Here is a 23,491-nt window from a genome sequence, read left to right on the forward strand (position 1 = left end):
AGTCGTCAAGATCATGTTCCTGAAAGACCTCCAGCATCTCCAGTTTTATGCAACTTTCACCCTCGACTCTCAGCCCCCTCCCCTCCTGCAAAGCAGCGCACGACTCTCACCCCTGCAATGGGGCACACGACCTCACCTTCGACTCTCACTTCCTCCTTGTGCGCTCCTTTGCAGGAGAGAGGAGGGTGAGAGTCGTCAAGATCATGTCCCTGAAAGACCTCCAGCATCTCCAGTTTTATGCAACTTTCACCCTCGACTCTCAGCCCCTTCCCCTCCTGCAAAGCAGCGCACGACTCTCACCTCTGCAAAGGGGCACACGACCTCACCTTCGACTCTCACTTCCTCCTTGTGCGCTCCTTTGCAGGAGGGAGGGGGGTGAGAGTCGAAGGTGAAAGTCGTGCCCCTTTGCAGGAGGGAGGGAGGGTGACAGTCCACACTTCGCGTGGAAAATCAAAACATGTGTGCAGAATAGTAGTTAATATTGTATATATAGCAGAAATAAGAAGTTATTTTCGTAACTTTTTTTTGTTCATAACTTTTTAACGAAGGACGGCTGAAACTTATTGAAGGTCACTCAGGGTCATGAACTTGACAACATATGTCAAGGTCAAGGTCATCGGAGCTGCCTCCCCCATTCTGAATAATTACCTATTCTCGATCTATTGTTTTTTACACTATATATTTCATGTATTCTATAATATACGTATATCATATAACGAAATAATTATTTTCATCCGTAAGAGTCTTTTCTCACATGAATTGTAATAATTGTACACATTTCAATTAAAAATAATTTTGTGCATCTTCCGATTTGTATGACAGCGTCTTAGAATTTATCTGTACTCGGCAGGCCATATATTTTTCTCATCATTGTTTTCTGCATATGAGAAAACTAGATAAAATTCAATGAAACTTCCAGCCTATAACAAGAAGTCTAATCAAAATAAAAAAAACTGAAAGTTTTTGTCAAAATTATAAATCCTGGACACGTATTATGGAATTGTTCGGAATGGATTTCAATCAAAATGAAACCCATTACACACAAAATGATATAAGTTTGACATCGTTTTTGTCGTATGAATCGTACGATCGCTTGAAATTGTCTTGAAAAATCTTTCAATCTCTCATGAAAGATGTGTCATTACCGCTTCTTATTATTATCGTCATTTCCGATAATTTTCTGATTGATTTTCTTTGTCTTGGATCCTTCGACAAATTCCTCGCTTTTTATCGTGGCATTCAAACTCTTGAGGAAATTTCCCAAGTGTTCAGCGGCTACAGGATTCTTCGCCCAATCAGTTGAAGGAAAAACTGCTAGCAATTTTTTTTGCACAGAGGTCAATTGTTCCGCGATTTCACTTGCTTCCGATTTATTGGCAAACTTATTCTTGTCGTCAGTAACGGTCGAATCATCAACAGTACTATTATCTTTATTCACGGCCGATTCCGAAGCTTTAACCGTATCCAACGACGTGTGGGCGTCCGTTGGCATTTCCCGATCCGTTAAAATTAAGCTCTTACTTGTCCCCGAATTCTCTATTGTGATCGAACTGGAATCCGGACTATCCGGTGATTTGCTGCACGTCACTTCGGAACTGGTACTCTTTTGTTTGTTATTACTTCCATTCGAATTGTTATCGTTGATACCGGTGCTACCGTTCTTAGCGCTACCCTCATTCTTCGCGTTCATCATGCCATCATTGCCAGGAGGTGGTGACGGTGAAGCCGTTGATGATACGATATTAGGACTCGTTGCTTCGCGATGCTGTTGCTCCTGCTGTTGCACCGAATTATCATTAGTATTAATGATTTCATTTTTGGACTCTGTATTCGAATTCTTGATTGTCTCATTGGTGGCTTGATCATTATTTTTCGCACATTCATTCCGCGAAAAAAATCTATTATTTGTGTTTCCAACATTCAAAGCGTATCTCTTTTGGACATGAGAAGTTCCATCTGTGGATTCGAGAGTTTCATTGTTACGAAAAGCTGAAGGCTTGTTTGAATCAACAATCGGGACTGTTCGGTTAACATTGATGTTTGAGGATTTTTCAATAGGTTGTTGCTTGTTGATGGGAACCGCTAAGGGTGCCACGGAAGATCTTGCGGGCTTAATAGGTGCACACTGAGCGGCCAGGTGACTCTTTCCTGATATACCACTAATATTGAGATTAACATTGTCATTTCCAATCGCAGACATTACTCCACTTCCTACAATAGGTCGCAATTTCAACCGTGCTGTATCCATTTGAAACTGCTGAAGATTTGGCGCCTGATGAAGAGCGTAGAGACTCGGCAGACTCGGGAAGACAGACGAAAGATCTGAGTTTGATCGATTGAGGCTACTGAAAGACGGCGCATAGACAGGTGTACGCGATGGCGATGGCGATAGCGGGCAATCATTGACGCGATGAGCAGCGGGTGTCAAAGAGCCTGGCGGCGCTCGGTAATATTTGTGACCACTCATCAGCGTCACCACTTGACCTTGGTCGGAGATACCTCCTGGTTGCATATTATCTCTATTTACCATAATTTTATTAGTTTTATTAAGTTTTGTTCCCGGCTGTGGAATTCTCAGAGGATGTATGTCCATCTTTTTATTACCTCCACTCAAATCCAGAATATCCTTGGACGATTCATATTCTCTTTTTCGTTTGACAGCAGGTGGTGTCATACGTTGTTGATTTGCTACCTCTCCACGATCGGTCATCATCATAGTCATCGTCTGTTTTGCCGCCGCCGCCGCCGCCGCCGCCACCGTTGTTGTCGCCGTCACTGCTGTTGTTGATTTAACTTTCGGCGAAGTAGTTGGCATTCTAATCTGTCCAGTCTTCAGAGCCTTCAACACGCGTGGATCAACCGAACAATCGTTCAACGTGATGCTGGGATTTACTTTGCCCATAGCAACCTTCCGACTATTATCACTGGAATCGTTGGATTCGACGAATTGTCCAGAAGTTCCCGGAGATTTGGGTGAAGTTAGTGTTATGCTCAAACTCGCTGGAATATTCAAACCATAGCCGTCCACTAGTAGGTCTCTAGTATCGTTCGAAAGCAATGGACCAGTCGATGCTTTCGTGTTATTTACATTGGATATACGGCTCGATCCGGCATCTTGATCTCCTGTCACATTGATCGCTCTATTTATAGGAACTACATGTTCCGTGGAAGAAGTATGCTTGTTAATAACAGAATTACATTGGGAAACGTTTTGTTTCTTGTTAGTTTCCTGTCTCTGCACTAGTTGCGGTGTTTTTCGACGCTTTAAGTCAGCAATCGGTACACCCGGAGGACACTTCCTCTTGACTGCTCCAGCTGGAACAATTGACGGATCACTTGGGAAGGTATATACGTCTGTTTTGACGGCATGATTGCCGCTCATGATATTCGTGCTGTTTAAACTTGTTCCTGAATTACACGCGCGTTCATCAGAAACACGTTTCGCAATCATATTTGTCATGGTAGTACTATTATTCGCGCTCGAGCCGGTGTTTTCAATGTCATTCTTTTTCTTCTTGATTTCGTCAGAATCTTTCTTTTTAAAAGATTCTTCCATATTCAATATTCGTTTTTCAATGTTCATTGCAACCTTAATATCTTGAGAGAGAGGTGTGCTATCGTCCGGCATTGATGGTTCTCTAGCGGTCAATTGAAAACCTTGTAGGAACTGCTTCTTGTCCTGCTGTTCCGCCGGTTTTTTCAATGCAGTTTTCGGCACGGTAACATTGGTAATAGGAGAAGTCTTCTCAGACGTCAGAGATCGATCCATGAAAGTTACTTTACGTCGTTGCTTTTCCTGTTTACCTGGCATCGGACTTGTTGTGGTAAGTTTGTCCTTATCTTGCTCTTGCTGCAATGGCTGGATCATTAACGCACCTGATGGCGTATCTTTCTCCGTTTGGGCGCAACGCAATAGAATATTGCTTATGACTCTTGGTTTTTTCGCACTACTATTCTGCGGTGGCGAACACTGCTTTAGCGTTATCTTTACACCGTTAGAATTCACAACACTAAACTCAGGATTCGTAGGACTCTTGACATCCGTAGCAGCGGCAGAATTTTTAACCTCGTATCTTCCGTCTGGATTTTTCAGTATCTTGATTGGACTCTTTATTTGCTTATTCAAATCGTTACCTATCGAAGGAGATGTGTTCGTCTCTGATAAAGGAGATGCATTCGTCGTTGTGGTGGTCACCGTACTCGTAACGTTTGTTGTCGTTAATATCGACGACGTTACAGACACAGTAGTTATCGTCATTTTGCTTTCTTCATTTTTTTCTTTGTTCACCTTGACTGTTGTTTGCTTATAATCCACGAATGAGATTATCTCGTCATTGGCAGTTTTGTTCAAATCTTTTGCTGATACTGTCTCAACACTGCCGCTTGTAGATTTAATCTCTAATCTAGAAGTTTCTAAATGGTTAACGGGATTACTCTCTGGATTACTGTCGTTCTGCGGCTCATTCGGTGGCAAACACTCCCGAGCTCCAAGTCCCGGAGTCGATGGTCTTTGATGCAACGGTGCTTCGAGTCTTTGTTCCTCTTGTGCCACTCGATAAAAAAACCTCATCGGTGCAATCTGTATGAAAGACAATTTAAATAATAGTAAAATTCTTTTATATAATTGATACAAAATATGTGAATCATAAGGTAGTGTAGTTATATATGTATAACAGATATATATACTACAAGAATATAATCCCATATATAATCACTTAATCTTAATCTAGTCCCACATATATTCTAGTCTAGTTATTGTCCCATTGATCAAATTTATATATCTACTATACCTATCTATTTCGCAAAAATCGAAAAGCTAAATATTTGATTAAGAAATTAATGACATGATACAAACCCTTTTCCACGCATAAATATAAGCAACGTCCATAAGAGTCCAGTTTTCGGGAAGTGTCGCGCGTCGATGGCAAATCTCGATGGTGTATCTCGTTACGTCAACGCTGTACTTCATTGCTATAAATTTTTTCAGGTGTGCAACAGTTACTAGAGCCGGACATTGTAAATATCTTCTGTTGTTAACAATATTATCGTTGTAATTACTGTTATTATTATTAGTATTATTTGAATTGTTCAAGTAATTTGTATCCATGTCGTTGGTACTCAATATAGTCAACGGGTCTGCTCCAGGTGGTAGGTACTCCAAGCTTAAACTCACTACATCCTCTGGATTAAATATTAAACGTCCGCTTACATCCTCGCCGCGTTGCTCGGGCGTTGCCAAGTTTGCTAATCATTTGAAAATTAAGATTTAATTAACACATATTGTTTAAAATTTAATGTTTAGAATATTATTTTATTAATATACGGAAATACAGACGTTATACAGTCTAGTGCAAACTTAGAACGACCAATTACCGTGTTCGGAATGCTTCTTGTAAAATTCTTTCCTCTTTAACATTTCCCTATGGTATAATCCGGGCACCAATTTATATACAATATCTTGTAACGCTTTGTCAGCTCTGTAAAAAGATCGCGATCTTAAACACTCTCCAGAAGTAATAATCTGATCGTTTATTATCATTACAAAAATTCGAATAGATGGTGTAAATCCTTGTATAAATTATCAAAAAATTATTATCATACTTGAAATTTGGTTTCGCCTTGTTGATCGCATGTTTGCACAATGGACAATGCGCTGCTGTACTGAGATACTTCAAGATGCAGCTTTTACAAACTGAATAACAAAAATAGAGTATTTTAATAGTGTCAATCCAATAAAAAAATCTAAACGCGTGCGCTACTTAAATTTCGATTTTACTTACAGCAATGTAAACACTCCCCCACGGTTGTGGCATCTATAAGATAACCTCGGCATAATAGGCATATTAGATGTGGATTGACATCACGCAAGAGTGTTCTTTTGCCTATACTAGCCATTTTTTCATGTGCAAATAAATTGCAAGGCACGAAGTCTGTAAAGAAAAATGCAACTTGTTAATTATCAATTTATTAATTCAATACTTCAATATTAGAGTGTTCAATTAGCTATAATTATTTGGAATTATTCTAGTATGTAAACAGTATATTTCTATATTTAATTGCACAGGTATCTTATCATTTTTTTATTATACAAAGCGTCTTTAGATACATATGTTTATAGCAATTTATTTCATTTAATCATCTTCCCTAATTTACTATAAAATTTTAGTTGTTACCTTTTATGAACATTGTATATATTATTTCTACACTGATAAAAATGCATGTAATTTTACATGGAAATTACATGTTTATGATTGGAAAATTACTTAAATTACACAAATATGATTGGGAATTTACTGGAAATTGTAAATTTCCAATTATATTTAGGTAATTTTCCGGTCATAGACATGTAATTTCCATGTAAAATTACATGCATTTTTTTTTTATTAAAAGAAAATAATATGACAGAGTTAATAAAAATATAATTGCCAAGCTCCAATTTGTTCATTTGCCATAATTATACGTAAAAAAACAAAGTTCAAATATTAAATAAGTACGAAACTACATAGGTATAGATGAGAATTATATATATTTCTTGAACGATATTATCGATAAAGTACACTTCAATTGAAAAGCAAGTTGAAAAGCATACGAAAAACCTAGTCTCTCGTGATATTTTTTTGGCATTCTGTGAAAATATATGAAATTTCCCAACTCAGCTGTATTCGCAACTCAAGTTTTGATACAGAAGTGCCAGCGATTTATCATTATGTCTAGCTGAATTTTCCAAAGGTTTCTCAGGTAGCTATCCGGTTGTCCCGTTGTTGCCCGCCAGTTCCCCCTAAAGTCCGCTCAAGCCCGTCCGTATAGTATATACGGGTACGCGTTCCCTATTTCCATCTCTGTTTAGAATCGCCCTTTCCATTTTTCCGCTTACCCGCTGGCGCGGTTAAACCGCCAAACGTCCCTTGCAACGTGATATACATTTGCGTGTGTGCACGCCCGTCGAATATACCTGACGGTATTGATCGAATATCGTAGTATTTTACGGCCCGACGATAAGCTCGACTCACCTAGTTATCGCATAACATTCGTTAGATACATGAAAAATTTCGAATCTTACAATTTTTCTGGCCCTCTTTCCTCTTTTAATGGCATACATAAGTATGGAAGTTCCATATCGCCAAACTGATAACCAGCAACACGCGCATCGTTGTTAACGCGAATACATGTGTCGCCAAAGAAAACAGATTCCGCCATTTACATCAAAACCCTTTTTTTCGTTGTAGCGTCCATTATTCAATACGAGCTCCGTCTTTTTCTTATTTTCATAAAAAGAAAATCGGAAATAATCTAAAGAAATTGAAGGAAATCGCAAAATCGGAACAAGAATAAGACGCAAGACGTTTTGTAGGATGCATTCGCGTCGCAGATTATAATAATTCTATTTATGTGATCGAAGCGTGCACATGGTTTACGCAACTGGAAGTCAAGTATTGTGTAAACTGTAAACAACATTGTAATCGTAAGAAAAAGGTATAAAAGATTTTCGGGAACCTTTAGTTACTATTAGAATTAGAAGTTGCGCTCCTGAAGCATGTCTCGAGTATATATCGCGTTTTGCGATGTCTAGTACTATGTCTATTTATATCGAACTGCTCCAAGAGAAGAGGAGCGAAATTCTCACCACGGCAAATGAAACGCGGGAACGCGAAAACGCGGCGCGGACTCCAGTTGCGAAACTGAACGAAAAATACATATATTCCAAATAATATCTCACGATCAAATATTAATAATGTCATAATAGATGATGCATTACAATCATTAGGTACATGATAATATAAACGCGTAAACAACATTGTAATCTCAGTTTTCGCCTACTATACTTTTCGTTTTAGTAAAATGATCTACGAGTCTTGTAGACAGTATAAGAGGTGAGTACACGCGATTGTTTTTACAAATTAATTTTACAAATGTTGTCAAAGCTGAGAAGTACACAGTTTAGAGATTTAAAAAATCTCTTGTGGTGGAAGGGGGGTACCTTTTACCCATCACCATCTTATTCGTTATAATTTTAATTTTTTCGATATCGATACTATATTTTGAATCTTGTAATCAAGTCTGATAATATAATATGTGACACTGATAAATATTATATTTTAGATAATTTGGATTTGAGAAACGATTGCAATTGAGCCCAAATGTACAGCTACGACATTTTCGATAGACGTCATCGAATACTCCATGTAAAAAACTATCGCAATTCTCGATAAAAGTACCATCTCAAAATTCGCTGCGTCCACGTAACGCAATGAATGCGAAGGGAATCACTGATATGTACAAAAAGATACACGTGCTTCGGAAATTAGCACGTGCTGCGAGCATCTTCGTGTCAACTCCACGTGTGCGAAACAGCGCATCACACAAAAAAATGAGCGCAAAAGCAAACGTTGAAGGCGGCCTTTGTGTTGGAGTTCTCGAAGCATTGGCTAATGCTCAAAGCAACGATGCACTTTTTTTCTATCTATCTTGTCGCGTGACACTGCCTTAATCCAAGGTGTGTGAATTCTGTCGACGCGACAAGCCGTGATTTCCTCTTTATTTCTTGAGATTTTTTACATCGGAATCTTGTCGGAATAAGCATTTCACGTTTCATATTTTCAACGAGATATTTATGCCAACGTTCGCTACGTAACAATGCATGCATTCTGAATTAATTTACGGTCAAGGAAAACAATGAGATTCGTGAAAATAACATTGTTATTATCGCTTGACAAACATAAGCGATTATCAGTTTTAATTCTCATGATAAAAGAAACGATCCAAGTCGCTCGAACAGCATCGTCTCAGCATTTATAAATTTATACGTAGGTGGCTCTAATAGTTGCGAAAAATACGGAGTATTCGATGACGTTAAAACCAAGCCAAACTATCTTTCGCAATTGTCTAGCGATAAATGTCTGTTCTACAATAGGGTTGAAAGTTATAAGCCGTAAAAATTGATCAATCACAGTTGAATATGAGAAAAATAATCGACTATGATTGTGGTTAATTTCTTACGGATTACTTGCGATCCTATTGTAAAACAGGCTAAAGAGATCAGAGAAAAACGAGAGAAAAACGAGGGAGCGACTTGGCTTTTCCGTTAAGCGGAAAGATAAGAAATTAAGCTTTTCTGTTTAGTACCAATTCGCGATTATGAACGAATTAAGATCGAATATGAATCGATTAAGCCTTGCTATGACAAGAACGAATAGATCCAATCATCTATCGAGTGAATGCTGTGAGTTTTGTTTGCAATGATTGCGAGGCATGATAGATACAATGTATAATTGTAACTAAACAAGTTATTTGTCGACATAGTGAGAAAATTGTCTTCTTGTACTATTACAAATATATTTAGTTTTTTTTTTCTAAATTAACTTCTAAGATTTTCGATAAAATTAAGAATTCTGCAATGGAATTAGCATTTGTGATGATTTTATTTTTGTAAATGTTTAAACATTCAATAATTTCTTTGTAAACGTTTTACAATTTTTAAACTTGACTAATACTAATTATAACTAATTTCAAAAAGCTTCCTGAAAACACACACATACACACACACATTTTATTTTTGAAAAGTAGAAATCTTTATGAAACTTTAAAAGCTACACTGTAGATACTTTGCTATTCGAATTATAAGCAACAAACTGTGAAACATTTTCATAGGAAAATAATTCGTTTATTAAAATTATGTTCTTTCGAAATAAAAAATTAGCTTTTACTTTACTTTCTTCAGTTATTCCTATACAAACGGATAGAAGGGAGGATAAACTCCTAAGCAAAGATTCTAAAACCCGTACTTTACTGGATCAAGAATCTTAATTCACTATTTTACTCACATTCATACAATAATAAAAAAAAAAAGTAACGAAATATACTTGCTGAATGCGTTTAATTTCAGGAAGCGTTCTTATCGAGCATATACTTCTATGAAATTAGAAAATGCATCTCAACATTTTGTGATCGACGACTGGCAGGCGGCAAACCGGTAGTTAATAAACGCATTTCACCAGCGATGCTTACTCCGGGGTGTTTGTCCGCAGACGAGTGAATTGGAGTGAATCTTGTGCGATTCCGTCGAGGACGAGGCAATGAGAAAACGCATACATGCAAGTACGTACGCTGGAAAGAGTCAAAGAGAAGTGTAGAAGAGAAGCTGTATGTGTGGAAAAAAAGATACAAGGGCAAAAAAGGAGAATACGTGGGATACGAAAGAAAATAGACGAAGAGAACATCGTCTCGTCCGTTCGTCCGTCCGTCCGTCCATTCGTCCCGTCCCGTTGCTCCATCTCCCGGTACACAAAACAAACGCAAATTCTCTCTGTATGCAAGTATGCACCGTCAACCGGCGCGACGTATCGTGCATATGTGCGAGTGTGGTGTAGGTACTTGGTGCGTATCGATACATACTTACGTGCGAACATGCGAGTTTACGGAGCGGTCAACGGAAGCAAGAAAGAATGCGCTTAACTAGATGCTCCCAGCAGTCCCAGCGCGCGAATTGCGATTCAGCAGGCGAGTGAATCCTTGAGAAGCGCCACGCTTCTCACAACGATGTCGACAACAACACGATGTACGTACGGAAAAGTACGGAACGTTCTACGGTCGACGCCGTCGGCGTCGGCGTCGGAGCCGGAGCCGTCGAAGAAACGACGTCTCTCGCCCTCTCCCCTGCCCCCTGCTCCTGGACCTCCCGGTCTCTCTTTGTGCAGGGTGGCTAGCCTATGATGTCGCGTGTTACGGCGCAATCTCGCCATTCGTCGTGCGCGTCATTGTCGAACCGATCAACCGCGATCTAGACGATATCTCATGCTCCTACCGATTTGCGCCTCGTCACGAGGCGACTCAGCGATTGTCTCGGAGAAATCGAATGATTCGAAAAGACGCTGGCGCGGAGTAGCTCCTCGACAACGAGGAAATTGCGACGAGCAGCAGAGCGGTCACAAAGTTACGGGTGCTGGTGCTGGTGAGCAGCGCCGCGCGGCGCGTTCGCAAACTAACGATTGCTGCCAGGCAGCAGACACGGCTCTCAACGCGGGACGAGAACCACACGAGCGAAGAGAGAACGCGCAACAGTACGTTCCACCGACGACGTCTCATACCGAACTAAATAGGAGAGTAGAGCGGGAGATGCCCTTTCCTCCCCTCTCGGGCTTTCTCCCCTCCCGTCCTTTCCGACCCTTCTGATCCGCTCTCCCCCTACTCTTCTGCTACTACTCGCGTTAGCTGCTAGCTGCTGCTAGCTCTCGCTGCGTAGTGCGGCTGGCGGCAGGCGGCTCCCTCCATCATCGTCCGTCTCTCTCTTTCCTGTCCTTCGCGACTGTTGTGGACTGTTTGCGACCAGCTCTACTACCTCTGCCGGTTCATTCCTTTACCTCGTCTCTCCTCGCCGCATCGTTGCATGTACTCGCTCTCGTTTGGTCGTTTCCCCTTCATTTTCTCCCACCACTTCCAGCTGTACCTCCTCGCGCTCCTCGCTCTTCAGCTTCCCTTCCTTCTCTCTCTTTCTCTCTCTGACCGGATAGTATGTACCTTGCACTCACACAGCGCCATAGAATTACCCCTCTCATGGCACAGCGGCACCGAGTCTCCTTCCCGCGCTGGTCGTTACCAGCTGGGGTTCACCGTACACGACTACCAGCTCCCCCTTCGTTCTCTTGTTCAGTGCGTCTCATCCCTCTGTCGCACAGCCCCCTCCCGGTTTCGCCAACTCTAAAACCCTCTTCTTCGGAGCCCTTGTCTCTCCCTTTCTTCTTTTTATCTTCGCTTTCCCTTTCTTCCCCGTATAGCGTTTCTCTACCTTTTTCTCTTCATAGAAGCTACCCCTCTACCTCTCCCTGAGCTCCCTCTTGATCATCCTTTATCTCGCAACTCTAGCCATCTTTCTCTCTATTTCTCTCCCCATTTTGTTTTTCCCTTACATCGGATGCCCTTTGCGTCTCTCTCTCTCTCTCTCTCTCTCTCTCTCTCCCTCCCTCTCTCTCCCTCTCTCTCTCCCTCTCTCTCTCCCCCCTCCCCCCTTCCTTCCCCCTCTCTACCCTTCCTCTCTTTCACGCGTCTTCCATTCGTTCCACTGTTCTTTTTCCCCGAAAAAAGGTTTCCCCACTCTCGACCTTTCCTCTTTTGTTTCTTTCTTTCTGCTCATTCCCAGTCTACTCCACATCGCATCTTCTTCACTCGTTTCCTTCTCTCTCATTCATTTTCCTCGCTATAATCTCTCCCTTCCCCTTGTTTTTACTAGTACCTCTTTTCTTTCTCTTGATTGATACAACGAGAATTGAGGCAGCTTCGCGATGCATAATCATCGATCGTTTTCTGCGATCTCCATCCGTCCTAACGCCAAGTCAGAGAAAAAGCTATCGTGTGTCCGAATACAACGGCGCACGGGCGATTCTAAATGAATCACATTTTCATTCCAGAAGGAAGAATCATTTATCTCTCGAATGTGTAACGTAAGAATGTATATCGAATGTGTATCGGAAGCTTGAATGGTAAAGCAACGGAATTGGAATTATAATAATAGATCATCGTACTTGTATCTATTGTAATGTAACATATAAGTAACGATGCAGATAAATAAGTTAGATTTGAGCAAAAAGCATCTAACTCAGGGTATAGAACTGGAAACTAGAATATATACATGTGCAGTAAGAGAACTGCGTGATATAAAGAATATACAAATTATATCTTATAGAATTAAGGTTGCCAATTATATTTAAAGTTCCATGGCACCCTCTACTTTCTGCTGCTTTACATTTTTCGATATATTTATTTAAAATATCAGTCGCATTTCTCAAACATTAAGAGTAATTTAATAAGTAATAAATGAGAACCTCTGGCCCCGTTCTTTCCACCGCAGGTAGAGGTCGAATTAAGAAAGATGGCGGCAGTTTTAATGGAGAGGCGCCGATGGTTGAGAAGTGATGTAACACTAAAGTCGGTACAGTTATTTTAACGTAAATTTCGTTTCAAAATGAAATATAAATAAGAAAACCTCGATTTTAGCTTTATTTGAACACTTGTATAAGTAATAGCATTAAACACTGCCATGTTATAACGTCACATAAACGATGAATATGATGATGCGCGTACTTAAGTGACGCAAATATAAAAATAAAAATGTTTTCCGTACTCTTTAAAAAGTTACTAATACAAAAATAGGTAAGATTCCTGTGTTAAGTATTTTAAATTATAAAGCGAGAAGAAAAGAAATATTTATTCAATTTAATATACAATAAAAAGTAAGAGAGCAAAACCTAATTCAATGATTAATTCAGCTGCGCTAATTTAACAATCGATGACAATGGCTGCGTTCAGCAGAAAAAGCAGCTTTTGTAAAACTGTTGTAAAATTCTTTAATGTGATTGGTCTTGCCCTTAGTTCCTCACTGGATCTAAATGTATAAACCAATCATATTCAAGAATTTTACAACAGTTGCAAAGCTGCTCTTTCTGCTGAACACAGCCATTGTTACACTAGTTTCTTTGTTTCATTGTTACATTAGAACATAGTTTAACACAGATAAACGTAAATTTGAAAATGTACTATGTGCAACGTGCCAATATTTGTGTTAATCGAAGTAAAGAAAGTGTGAGGATACGTATGCGCGATAAACGAGTACCTACATTTGTGGATTAATGCATTCCAACATCTAATAGATCCTCTACGCGAGTCTTCGTATGCAAGTAAACGGTAGAGATCTCCGTGCAGGTGAGGCTGCCGTCGCTACATTTGCGCGTACGCCTGCGCCGCGCCGCGCCGCGCCATCCGAATATGCCCTCGCGTATATTTCGCCAAAACAGTATGTTCTCCTCTGTCTCTTCTCTCGAGGAGAATCTGGTGAATCTTAAGAATCTTGTGGATCTCGTGGCACAAGTATGTCACAATCAAGGTCGATCGCATCGATGATCAATATACGATCAATAATCAGTTTATGCTCTTTCAACAAATAAATAACTATCCTTCTTTGCTTGTATCACGGATGTAATTGAGGAACGAATGATGTATTTATTAAGCTGGCACAGCCATTTTAAGAGGAAGCAAATGAAATACATATTATGCGCGTCAATTTAATTCCTTATTGCTAATACGCTTTATTTGGATCCAACTCTTCCATTAAAACCAAGAATTGTATCAATTAGCACATAGAGATATACAAAACGAAATAGGAAAATAAAAAGCATATTTCTATTTCTTAAATATTATTTTATGCTGCTAATTGGTCACTCTATTCTTAAATTTATTGCTCCATCTTAATCCTGACAAACTATTTCGAAATCATTCAATCAAAATTCATATCGATATGCAATATCATGTTACTTTATCAAATATCTTGATAACTTTTTCATCTTGCTTTATATTTTTTATCCCAGCTTTTATTTCATTAAATTTAACTTAAAAAATGTTTATCTAATTTAGTTTATTTAATTTGATATTGGACACATGAAATTTATTTTGCATAATTATAATACTTTGCGAATAAAATAAATCTTGTTTGAGACACGACTTAATATTATATTATCAAAAATTTGAGAAAATAAAGTATCGAAACAAAATAAACGAGGGAAAAAAAGTAATCAGAATAATCGTTCTAAATAGAAAGCAAATATAAGAGACTTGCGTCGATTTCTATCGTTCATCTATCCGTTATCGAATGGACAGTTAGAGAAGAGACTTTTAAACGGAATGGCGAGACAAGCAGTTGTGACCGGCGTAATGGAGATACCGAATATGAGCAGAAAGCGTAAGCAAACTAACTCATAAACCACTGAAATGAAATAGTTATCTCAGTGCTCAATATTTGTTTCTCATCGCGCTGTGGCCATGCAGAATCGACTTTAAAAAATATCAACTTGGACAAATACAAACATCACAGAAACTTTCTTACAATTAGGAATTTGTATTTATATTTTTATAAACCTCAATTTTTTAAATTATCCTAAAAAAAGTTTATTCGTTAACTCCTTCAGATCCAGCGTACATTGTAATTGTTTTAAAATTAGGTAATTTCAACGGATAATATCTTCAAATTTGATGTATATACATCAAATTTGAAGATATTATCCGTTGAAATTATTTAATTCTATCGACATCTGAGATCTGATGTATATAATAATCTAGGTGTATATTGGAAAAATAGCCAAAATTTTGAAAAAGTTAATTGTTTAATATGAATTATTTATTTAAGTATGCATGAACTGAATTAAAACAAATTTTTTTAACATGGTTCCAATAAAATCAGGTCTGAAAGAATTAAGTTTCGTTACATTTTCAACTATTTATTTACTGTTTCGAGAGCAACTCTCAATATTTCCTTTAGAATAGAGTGACGTGAAGGACGAGTCTTGAATTGATTTCTATAGGTTAATTCTCGTTTTCTTTGAGGTACCATGACTTATATTTATGGGAACAAAATACTATTGTCGGCTTATTTGGAAAATATTGAATGCTGCAGTCTTTTTCTTATTCTTAAGAAAAGAAAAAAATTTTTTCTTTATTACATTTCATTGTTATACAACCGAAGAACTTGTATATTTTAAATTCTTATAAAAGGCTAATGATACGTAATTAGTTCATATCAGGGTTAGGCAAGTTAACTTTTTTTTTAACTAAGTTAAGTTAAAGTTAACAGTCTTGAAAATTTAACTTAATTAAAATATACAAGTTAATCCATAATGAAATTAATTGAATTAAAAGTTAAATTAATAAAAAAAATAATTGAAAAGTTAAAAGTTAAATTTGGTTCGAACGGACAACCAAAAAAAAAAAAGAAAAAAGAAAAAGTTTGTCTATTTTACATAATTTTTCGTATTTTTCCTTTCTCACAGCATATTTATTAAAGAATCTGATTATTTTTGTTCACAAGTAACGATTATACGATATAAAATTATTAAATTATATACTCATTATCCTCTCGCATTGTGTTTGAGGATTGACTTCAAAAAAATCAAATTAAAAGTTAATGGTTACTGATAAAATGGAATTAAATTAAGTTAAAAAGTTAAAAGTCTAAAATGTAACTAAGTTAAGTTAAAATTAATTAACTTTTTAACTTTTGGACTTAACTTTTATCTTTTTAACTTAGCACTACCCAACCCTGGTTCATATTATTCGTAATATAAATATTTCTCCTAATAAGAATTTTAAAGATATCTTGTATTTAATTAAAAATGATTCTTTTTATTCAAAATTTTATTCTAAAACTCCGACTTTACAATACATATAAACAATCTGATATATTTTCTGTAATATATTCAACGATAAATCATTAATCGATTTGCTTTCTACATGTACATACGTATACGATTTGTTAAAATTATCCAGAGAATTTCGCTGTATAAATGTACAGAGAGAAATGTAGAAAAAATCACGTAGCATGGATTTTATTGGTTCACTCTACAATCACGGTTGAAATATTCAGTGGTCCGCTACGGACGCTTTCCGTTAGTTTTTAATTACAGCGGTTGCAACTGTAGGTATGTACGAAAGGGAAATATGATCACCAAATCCCGCCCCACTACTATGTACGACCTTCCAATCTTGAATCACCCTTCTCGATCGGTATTTCAAGACCCTTGCCTTTCTCTCTCTCTCTCTCTCTCTCTCTCTCTCTCTCTCTCTCTCTCCCCCTCCCCCCATTCCTTTACGATTACGATTCCTTTACGATTACGCAGAAGGTAGGTGGGCAAAAATATTCGTGGCTTGTTGCGTGCCTTTCCTTGCCTGGTTCTTACTTTCTCTCCCTCCCACTGTTTCTTTTTTTCTTTGTCGTCCCCTAGAGGCTATCGTTTCCGAAGCTTTCGGAACTTGGGATGTTGCCCTTGCTCTGTCTCCCTACCACGAAGGGGAATCTACATGGATGATCGGTAGTCGCCGAGGAGCGAGAAACGACGCAGCGAATGAGACGCTACCTAGACGGAGGCACGCAATCTCTCCTCGCCTTGTAGTCCTTTCTCTAAGTACGGCCCGTTCCGCGAATCATCGTCCCCTTTATTGTGCGTGTAATCTGTATAGGTGATGATGTGTGGGCGGCTCCATCCGTGCCTCTTGCGCGCGTGTGCGTGCGTATCTGCGTGCACTTGTATAGGTGCACATATGCGAGTGTATGCGTGCGCGCACGCCGGCAGTCGCAGTGAGCCTGCGCCGCGCGATATCGGTCGATAGAAATGCTTTTGGGAAACACTCCACGTGTTTCATGGAGAAGAAAGCGGGGGAGTCGACTTGCGCTCGTACGAGCTTTGAATAATCCCTTTTTTTTTGTATACGAGGATTTTACATGGTCTAGGTCCTAGGAAACAATAGGTATATCTGGTCGAACAAATGGATTCTTCTGTATTTCGGATCGACAAGTCATTTTTTGTCATTGATTCGTCACAATAATATGTTGCTAGTCGAGTGATCTCACCGAGCGATCTGTGCTCGAGGGCGGTAGCAAGGACGCGAGAGCGTATCGATTCATCGTCCTGCCACCGATTTTAGGACAGTCGCGCTGCGACTCCGCCTCGTTCGACTCTCCTATCCTTCGGCCAAGGAGACGATAGATACTAGAATACGTGGTGGAGGAAAGATCCCTTGCGAACCATTTATTCTTTAACGTGTTGTTCTGATACGAAAATGTGTGTCGTATGTCGTGTATGCGCGCGCGCGTGCGCGTGCGTGCGTGCGTGCGTGCGTGCGTGCGTGCGTGCGTGCGTGCGTGCGTGCGTGCGTATATACACATATACTTAAACTTTAGAGAAAAAATATAACGCTTTTTATTTTATCGATCCCTTTCCATTCAAGGTATAGTTAATATTTTTTCTGTTATTAAGTGCTATTATTAATTGAATTAACAACGAATATAAATTATTAATCTTATATATATATATATATATATACATATGAAATTATAGAAAAAATGTAATCACGTATTGTACAATATTTTTTACGAAATTTTAATAAAGTTGTTGAAATAACTTTTTAACATAATTTATTATGGACATTTCAGTAGATATATTTTATATTATCTCAGATTACAACAAGTCGTATTAATTCATTAATTTTATTTTTATATATGTATATTAATATTCATCTTTACTTATTCAAAACTTAACGCGATTGTTCGATTGACCCAACATAAAAACGGATCAATAATCATTTTCGTACAGCCATGAGCAAGAATTTTCATAAAAATGGAAATGTTGTTCTGCACCGCAAATAAATTTTGTCGATTTATCGATTTCGTCGTTTAATTTCTTCTACCGATACTTTATTTTCTGTATAATATATAAGACTTGACGATAAGATCAGCCACTAGATGCGGTCGAGTTGATCGTAGAGAACCGTTCGTAGTTTGCAAGAAAGAACGAGAACGAAGATCGTTTCGTCGGTCGTATCAAAGCCCAGTTCGCCTACGCATAAACCGTTCGTAGTTGCCTGCCGCTTCGATAAGAACGTGGCAGTGGCCTGTGCGTCTTCTGAGAGAGGAAGGGAAAGCGAACGGGGCTCTCGCATTCCCCGGGGCCCCTCCTGATGCGAGAGTACATTATTCATTCTCCACTACATCCATAGGCAGTGCGAAGGGTGCGCCGTGTGCATGCGTGCATGGATACGTGTGCGTGCGTACGTGCGTGTGTGCGATTCAGCGGCATGGACGGGATAGGGGGGAGGGAGAAGCTCGAGATGGAAGAAGACCTCCACATTGTGGAGAGTGGTGGCGAAAAGGGTGGCGGCATTACGGCTCTGCCGTTCGTCCTGCGTGGCGGGGGGGAGAGACAGAAAAAACGAAATCCCGAGGATTGCCCGCCAATAGGATGAAACGAGACGGAGCGCGAGCGAACGAGAAAGAAGAATAATTTAAGCGTGAATATCCCTTATACACGATGAAGATATCGTTCTAGCCGTTTTAATCTCTCTCTCTCTCTCTCTCTCTCTCTCTCTCTCTCTCTCTCTCTCTCTCTCTCTGTTTTTATAGGATTTATTCATCGAAGGATCTTGTATATAAGGGTATTAAGATATATAATAGAATTCTATTATACATCTTAATACCCCCAATTTTGCAATAACTATTATATTATCATTCTATAAATTCTTTAGCTGTAAATTCGTTATATATAGTTTCAGAATATAAAGCTATAGAATCTACTATACTTAATTCTTTTCAAAATAAAACACAAAACGTCACAAGTGATATCAAGAATCCGTTTGTCCGCAAGATTCGACTTCTACAAAGTTAGAATCTCTATAGAAAGGTTTTATTTGGATTTTTTGCCTTTCGGATGTTTTTACGTCTTGAGATAAAAAGCTTATTCAACTTGATTGGGTTTTAATTTTCGTATCATTGTAGATAGATCTATTAATAATTATCAAATGTTTAAGATATAACTGCGATAAGAATTGACAAGTGTCGTATAAATTCATAAGACTTTAAATCATTAATATTAATGCGATAAAAAGATCTTTCATGTAACTGATAAACATCGAGCATTTCAATGTCACAACACTGAGAAAAATTTCACATGTTAATCTCATTATTAGTTTATCTTCGATTGTATCAGACGTTTGAGTCTAGACGTCACTGACATCATCCGCTGATCCGACCGCGGTGGCCGTATAGTCGTTTTATCGAAGAGTCGAGGGTGCGGATCGTATTGTCGCGTTGTGTAACCGCGCCTCGTTCGCGCCCCAAGCGCGCTCAGCCCTCTTCACTTCCGACGCACTTCCCCGGGGAGGCCACAGCCAATCAGCGACCGAGGTTTGTGGCTGCAGGCTGACTCTCGCGTTTAATGTAGGTTGTCGAAGGTAAGCGTCGATGTACCTTCCTCCTTAAACCATAGATAGACTTTCTTCTTTAAAGCGTATAATTGAAATCATCTTTCTAGCTAACTATCGATAATCCAGACGAAGGGACAGGAGGGGGAGAGGATCAAGATGTATCATTTAGACGATTTCGATTCTACAACAAACTCCATGATTTTTTATAGAATTTTAAAATGTCGACGATTATTGGTTGATAACGATATAAATTTATGTAGTCATATCAACTTAATGGGAGAACAATCACTTTTTGTTGTATAAATTAGGAATGGATTCGTTAGCGTTTCCAGAGAATCATAAAATGTTCATAATCATAGTTTTACAGTCACACTGTTCACGATATGTATAATTGTATATTAATCAGTCAAAGAATTATGAGCAATATCATTTCAAGCAATTACTTTATCATACTTAATTGTTATAAATAAGCATGATAGTTTATTGAGGAACAGAAAATATTTGTAATTGATTTTATAAAGATACTGTCTTGTTAATAAGTAATAAACGGATAATTTGTAAATAGATTATTATCATTCTCATGTAAAGTGAAAGTTTTAAAAGAAAGATAAATGGAATTAAATGAGTGCCTAAAACAATTCCTGTATTCTTACCAAGAAAAGCATCGAAGATAACAAAAATCTACATAATATTTTTATTATTTAATGATACGAATGTATGTATTCTAATGAATGCTAAGCGATGGTTTCAGTATAGTCATGATATATTATAGTTAAAACTTCACCAAGCTTGACTCGCCATTTTCACGCTCGGTCCCACACGCAGACAAATCAAGCTTTTACAAAGCGAGTTTCTATTTTTGCTAATACGAGTCTTGATGTTAAAGGTTTAGAGGAAAATTGATTAAAACTAAGAGATTTTATTTAATTTTCTACAGTGTTCGATACGGATTCGACTGTGTTGCCGTTTATACGAGTTGGTTGTAGAGCCATTAAAAATGCAAAGGTGAGCAAACTGGTTATCCTATAATTTCGGTTTTATTGTTTTATGCCGAAAAAATATCAGCATATATATATATACATATATACATATATATATATTAGACTGACAAGGAAAAAAAAATTTTTTTTAATCGGCCTCTCAGCACAAAAGCTTCCATTTCATGCTAAAGAACACCTCTAAATTTTTATCATAAAATATTAAGATTATGAGTGATTTTTCGCTAGTAAACGATTTTTAAATCAAAATTTCGATTTTCCTTAATACATATTTGATTTGATGCAAAAATGGCTTAATCCGGATTTTAAATATGGTACTGTATATTTTTTTGGTTGCTGAATACGATGCAATAATTCATTTAGCTCTACGATATACGCCTTAAGAAATGCAGCCCGATTAATGTGAAAAATGTCCAAATTTCAAGGTCGATTTTTGCAAGGTTCCAAGTGTTCAAATGGGTCGTTATTCCCCTCAAATTGTAGGTCTGTTCACCCAGAACAAGATCCAGTTGAAATTTTCCCGGGACCTCCTACTTTAAAAGTTGCATTTACCTAACTGGATTATAAAATGTTTTTAAGAAGAGAAATTTTTTTTTACAAGTTCTAAAGTATATCGCTTTGTGATTTTGACATCCTCAAACAAATGCCTCAATTTGACAATGAAAAATTCTTTATTAGGAAATGAAATGAGTACATAATACAAAAAAATAAAATTTAATTAATTGGAATAAACTAGATATTATGTAGTTTCCCTGATAGCCAAACTTGCGGAGACAGATTTTGAGCAGAGCCTGCTCAATTTTTGATTGCAGAATAGCAACAAATTGTATACAGTTATCAGACAACAAACTACACTACTCAATAAAATTAAAGGATCACTTGTTCCACCCTATAAAAATAGGCAAATTTCAAGATAGAATAACTTTGTCAAAAATCATCGTATTGAGATGTTTAAAAAAACACTTTGAAGCTTGAAATCTCTACTTTTCAGACCGGTACTTAAAAAAACGGTCTTGTTGACATTTTACGAAGTTACATAAACATAAATGCAGACGCATCAGATATCAAAATTTTTTACGAAATTTGCGAAGTGCCACGGCGCGAATTAAAAGTTGTACACAAATGCGGTTTACATCTTTCGAAAGAGTAAATCTTTATCTTCAATTTGTTTTTTTATGAAGCTTCGTACGATGTTTTTTCATCGAGTTATTCAACGTTGAAGCAAAAACGACCCTTTTTGCTTCGACGTTGAATAAATGAAAAAAAATCGTACAGAGATTAATAAAAAAGCAAATTAAAGGTAAAGATTCACTCTTTCGAAAACTATAAACCGGATTTTTGTGCAATATTTAATTTGCGCCGTAAAATTTCGTAAATTTTGTACAAAATTTTGTGATTTGATGCATCTTCATTTATGTTTGTGTAATTTCATCAAATATCAGTAAGACGATATTCTAAAATATCGATCTAAATAACAGAGATTTCAAGCTTTAAAACGTTTTTTTAAACATCTCGATACGATGATTTTTAACAAAGTTATTCTATCTTGAAATTTGCCTGCTGCTTCTCAACAAAATTAAAGTTATTTAAAATCAGCGTTAAAAAAAACCAAATTCAAAATTCACATATCTCCGCGAAGAATGGTCGCGAAGCGATATTCGAGAAAGCATTTTAAAGCCATAATAAATTTCTTTAATTGTAAATTAAGTTTAACACTTTCTCTTTAAAATGGTTTTTAACCATTACTACAATTTTTTTACTGAATGATTTGAAGTGAATAGTACATTTTCTAATCCTTTCTAAAAATTTTGCCGCCGGTATTAGCATTACCCGAGGTGTACCACGGAGAGATTGCGCGGTCGGACTTACACCTCGTGTGTATGTGTGTGTGTGTGTGTGTGTGTGTGTGTGTGTGTGTGTGTGTGTGTGTGTGTGTGTGTGTGTGTGTATGTGTGTATGCCATTTTAAAATTGAGTGTTGTCGCCTCTACGACGAATCACTTCTTGACAGCGTATCCGTATGTTTATAAATCGCCGGATTGAGATATGTCTATGGCAGAAACCGAGCAAAATCTCTCTGCCATTTTCATATACAACCTCGCCACGAGATGGACTTACTTCTCGTAAGAAGAAAACATCCAGAAGTTATATAAGAATTGGTATATGTAAATGGAATAGGCAAATCTCCTAGAGATTCCCACCAAACTCTTTCAGAGTGTCCTTTCTGAATCTTCGAATATTTTTTTTTTTTTTACTATTTTATAACTTTCTGAAGTATGTATATTTTAAAATGTGAAGCTATTCAATAATATTTTAAAAATAAAACTGTATTGATTGTTTCCAGTTTTCACACCAGTATATATAAATATATAATTATGTATAATTATATATAACCGTTCATATATACATAAGTCGTCTGAAAAGTTTTGAGCCTCAACATGAAGATGGCATTCTCGTCAAAACAATTTTGGTGCTATAATCGTACATACTTTGAAAGATACCTGCGAAGATTGTAGCTACTTCCGGCGCTTAGTTGTTGTTTAACAGTCATTTGTACCAGTCAATGTCAAATGTTTTTATAAAAATGGAAAAAATCGAATATCAGCAGTCGTCATGATAAAAATTCACGAATTGCGATTTGAATTAATTGACCATCCACCGTATTCACAAGATCTGGCCCCCAGCGATTTTTTTCTGTTTCCTGGGCTCAAAGTTTGGCTCGGAGGACAGAAATTTTCATCGAACGAAGTCATCGCATCC

The 23,491-nt window shown here is 37.6% G+C and overlaps 1 protein-coding gene across 1 annotated transcript; it reads right to left on the minus strand.

Moving 5' to 3' along the window:
• Positions 1-637: 637 nt before the first annotated feature.
• On the minus strand, positions 638-10,426 carry LOC108727460 (uncharacterized). The gene is made up of 6 exons (XM_018455604.1): positions 10,397-10,426; positions 5,781-5,930; positions 5,602-5,692; positions 5,374-5,477; positions 4,856-5,244; positions 638-4,579 (listed from the first exon to the last, which is right to left on the minus strand). The coding sequence occupies exons 1-6, from the start codon at positions 10,404-10,406 to the stop codon at positions 1,142-1,144; spliced, it is 4,182 nt and encodes a 1,393-aa protein (XP_018311106.1). The 5' UTR covers positions 10,407-10,426; the 3' UTR covers positions 638-1,141.
• Positions 10,427-23,491: the final 13,065 nt, after the last annotated feature.

This window comes from Mycetomoellerius zeteki, unplaced genomic scaffold (genome assembly GCF_001594055.1).
Source record: "Mycetomoellerius zeteki isolate Tzet28-1 unplaced genomic scaffold, Tzet1.0 scaffold492, whole genome shotgun sequence".
NCBI classification, from domain to species: Eukaryota; Metazoa; Arthropoda; class Insecta; order Hymenoptera; family Formicidae; genus Mycetomoellerius; species Mycetomoellerius zeteki.